Here is a 4,436-nt window from a genome sequence, read left to right as displayed (position 1 = left end):
GAAATCTGTAACTGTAAAGTCTTACATTAAAACAGAAGAAAGATCAACAAGAGGATGTGAGAAGATATACAAATATGTGGAAACTAAATACACTTCTAAACAGTCACTGGGTCAAAGAAGAAGTCAAAAAAGAAATAAAAAATTATCTCAAAACAAAAATGAAAACAGAACATATCAAATATTATGGGATGCAGCAAAAGCAGTTCTGAAAGTTTATAGCAATAAATGCACATATTGCCGGGCGGGTGACATTCAGCCGGCCAGTCAGGGCGACGGACTTTCCGTCCTACAACCATGGCCCAGTTTGTCCGTAACCTCGCGGAGAAGGCCCTGGCGCTGGTCAACGCTGCTGTGACTTACTCGAAGCCCCTATTGGCGACATTTTGGCACTATGACAAGGTTGAGCTGATTCCTCCAGCCCTTGCTGAGATTCCTACAGCTATTCAGAGCTTGAAAAAAATTATCAATAGTGCTCAAACCGGCAGCTTCAAACAGCTTACAGTTAAGGAAGCTCTTCTGAATGGTTTGGTGGCCACTGAGGTGTGGATGTGGTTTTATGTTGGCAAGATTATAGGCAAGCATGGCATCATTGGCTATGATGTTTGAAGACCAGTCTTTAACATGTATTATATTTGCTTTATTATGTGGGTGTCCTTGGACCATGTGTGAGCAGACGGCTATTTGAATAAAATAAGACAATGTGTCAAAAAAATAAATAAATAAATGCACATATTAAGAAATTGGGGGGGGGGAGATGGCAGCGAAGTAGAAGGAGGTGGAATGCATACCTCTCCACAGATGCATCAGGAATACATCAAAAGATGCAATAATTCCCACAGAAAACCAGCTAAACACCAGCAGAAGACCTTGGACACCAGAAAGGACTGCAAACATCCCGACATAACTGGCGACCTCTGATGTCTGGATTATTTGACCAGAAGTCAAGTTGGAGACTCTGGGGAGGGAGCACTGAATCCAGGAGGCCAGACCACTAGAGACTCCTCAGCCACAGGGAAGATTAACTGAAGAGAATTCTCATGGAGCCCTCTATCAGAGTCTAAGAGCCGGCTTCACCCGACTGTCTGCAACTGTCAGTGCTGGATACCTCACACCAAACTACAAACAAGACAGGAACACAAACCCACCCATCAGCACACAGACTACATAAAGCCATTATACCTCTACAGAGTGAAGTAAGTCAGAAAGAGAAGGACAAATATTGTATGCTAACTCACATATACGGAATCTAAAAATGGTACTGATGAACTCAGTGACAAGAACAAGGAAGCAGATACAGAGAATGGACTGGAGAACTCGAGGTATGGGAGGGGGCGGGGGGTGAAGGGGAAACTGAGAAGAAGCGAGAGAGTAGCACAGACATATATATACTACCAACTGTAAAATAGTCAGTGGGAAGTTGTTGTATAACAAAGGGAGTCCAACTCGAGGATGGAAGATGCCTTAGAGGACTGGGGCAGGGAGGGTGGGGGGGACTTGAGGGGGGGGCGTCAAGGAAGGGAGGGAATATGGGGATATGTGTATAAAAACAGTTGATTGAACCTGGTGTACCCCCAAAAAAATAAAAATTAAAAAAAAAAAAACCCAAAACACTTAAGAAAATGAAAAAAAAAAAAAAAAAAAGCCATTATACCTCACAGATACCCTAAAACACACCACCTGACACAGCTCTGCTCATCAGAAAAGACTCAGATCCACACACCAGAAAGCAGGCACCAAACCCTCCCACCAGGAAGCCTACTCAAGACACTGGATCACCCCAGCACAGGGGGCAGAGAGCAGAAACAAGAGGAATTACTACTAGGCAGCATAGGGAAAGGAAACAGCAAATATTATAATTTAGACAAAATGAGAAAAAAAAACACCTTGCAGGCAAAGGAGCAAAATAAAAACCCACAAGACCAAGTAAATGCAGAGGAAATAGGAAAACTGCCTGAAAAAGAATACAGAGTAATGATAGTAAAAATGATCCAAAATATCAAAAACAAATTTAGAAACATTTAATAAGGACCTAGAAGAACTAAAGAACAAACAAACAATAATGAACAACACAATAACTGAAATTAAAAATACTCTAGATGGTATAAACAGCAGAATAACTGAGGCAGAAGAGTGAGTAGGTGAGTTGGAAGATAGAATGGGGGCAATAACTGCCACAGAGCAGGAAAGAGAAAAAAGAATAAAAAGAATGGAAGACAGTCTCAGAGACCTTGGTGACAACATTAAGCACACCAACATTCGAATCACAGGCATCCCAGAAGAAGAAGAAAACAAGAAAGGGTCTGAGAAAATATTTGAAGAGCTTATAATGGAAAACTTCCCCAACATGGGAAAGGAAATAATTAGTCAAGTCCAAGAAGCACAGAGAGTCCCATACAGAATAAACCCAAGGAGAAATACACCGAGGCACATATTAATCAAACCAATGAAAATTAAACACAAAGAAAAAATATTAAAAGCCGCAAGAGAAAAGCAATGAATAACATAAAAGGGAAAACCCATATGGATAACAGCTGATCTTTCGGCAGAAACTTCGGCAGGCCGGAAGGGAAAGGCAGGATATACTGAAAGTCCTGAAAGAGAAAAACCTACAGCCAAGAATACTCTACCCAGCAAGAATCTCATTGAGATTTGAGGGAGAAATCAAAAGCTTTCCAGACAAGCAAAAGTTAAGAGAATTCAGCACCACCAAACCACCCTTACAACAAGTGCTAAAGGAACTTTTCCAGGTAGGAAACAGAAGAGAAGGAAAACACCTCCAAAAAAAAACCCAAAACAATTAAGAAAATGGTAACAGGAACACACCTGTTAATAATCACCTTAAATGTAAATGGATTAAATGCTCCAACCAAAAGACACAGACTGGCTAAATGGATACAAAAACAAGACTCTTATATATGCTGCCTACAAGAAACCCAATTCAGATCAAGGGACACATAGACTGAAAGTAAAGGGATGGAAAAAGATATTCCATGCAAATGGAAGTCAAAAGAAAGCTGGAGTAGCAATACTCATATCAGACAAATTAGACTTTTAAGTAAAGACTATTACAAGAGACAAGGAAGGACACTACATACTGATCAAGGGATCCATCCAAGAAGAACATATAACAATTGTAAATATCTATGCACCCAACATAGGATCACCTCAATACAGAAGGCAAATGTTAACAGCCATAAAAGGGGAAATTGACAGTAATACAATAATAGTAGGAGACTTTAACACCCCACTTACACCAATGGACAGATCATCCATACAGAAAATAAATAAGGAAACACAAGCTTTAAATGACATATTAGACCATCTTGACTTAATTGCTATTTATAGGACATTCCATCCAAAAATGAGAGAATACACTTTCTTCTCAAATGCACGTGGAACATTCTCCAGGATAGATCACATTTGGTAACAGATCAAGCCTTGGTATATTCAAGAAAACTGAAATCATATCAAGCATCTTCTCTGACCACAATGCCACGAGACTAGGTATCAATTACATGAAAAAAAACTGTAAAAAATACAACCACATGGAGACTAAACAATATGTTATTAAACAATGAAGAAATCACTGAAGAAATGAAAAAGGAAATCAAAAAATACCTAGAAACAAATGACAATGAAAATACAGTGACCCAAAACCTATGGGATGCAGCAAAAGCAGTTCTAAGAGTGAAGTTTATAGCAATATAATCCTAACTCAAGAAACAAGAAAAATATCAAATAAACAACCTAACCTTACACCTAAAACAATTAAAGAAAGAACAACAACAAAAAAAAACCCCAAAGTGAGCAGAAGGAAAGAAATCATAAAGATCAGATTAGAAATAAATGAAAAAGAAATGAAGGAAACAATAGCAAAGATCAATAAAACTAAAAGCTGGTTGACAAGATAAATAAAATTGATAAGCTATTAGCCAAACTCATCAGGAAAAAAAAAGAAGATGCAAATCAACAGAATTAGAAATGAAAAAGAAGTAACAACTGACACTGCAGAAATACAAAAGATCATGAGAGACTACTACAAGCAGCTATATGCCAATAAATTGGATAACCTAGAAGAAATGGATAAATTCTTAGAAAAGTACCATCTTCCAAGAATGAACCAAGAAGAAATAGAAAATGTGAAAACACCAATTACAAGCATGGAAATTGAGACTGTGATTAAAAATCTCCCAACACACAAAAGCCCAGGACCAGATGACTTCACAGAAGAATTCTATCAAACATTTCAAGAAGAGCTAACACCTATCCTTCTCAAACTCTTCCAAAATATCGCTGAGGAAGGAACACTCCCAAACTCATTCTACGAGGCCACCATCACCCTGATACCAAAACCAGGCAAAGATGTCACAAAAAAGAACATTACAGGACAATATCACTGATGAATATAGATGCAAAAATCCTCAACAAAATACTAG

At 38.4% G+C, this 4,436-nt stretch overlaps 1 protein-coding gene across 1 annotated transcript; it reads left to right on the top strand.

The window, feature by feature from the left end:
• The first annotated feature begins 294 nt into the window (after positions 1–294).
• Positions 295–606, top strand: LOC130846476 (ATP synthase subunit g, mitochondrial-like). Its single transcript, XM_057724752.1, has one exon. The coding sequence runs from the start codon at positions 295–297 to the stop codon at positions 604–606; it is 312 nt and encodes a 103-aa protein (XP_057580735.1).
• Positions 607–4,436: the final 3,830 nt, after the last annotated feature.

This window comes from Hippopotamus amphibius, chromosome 2, assembly GCF_030028045.1.
Source record: "Hippopotamus amphibius kiboko isolate mHipAmp2 chromosome 2, mHipAmp2.hap2, whole genome shotgun sequence".
Classification (NCBI taxonomy): Eukaryota; Metazoa; Chordata; class Mammalia; order Artiodactyla; family Hippopotamidae; genus Hippopotamus; species Hippopotamus amphibius.
The sequence above is the reverse complement of the archived record's forward strand: the minus strand, read 5'-3'. Positions and strand labels throughout refer to the sequence as shown.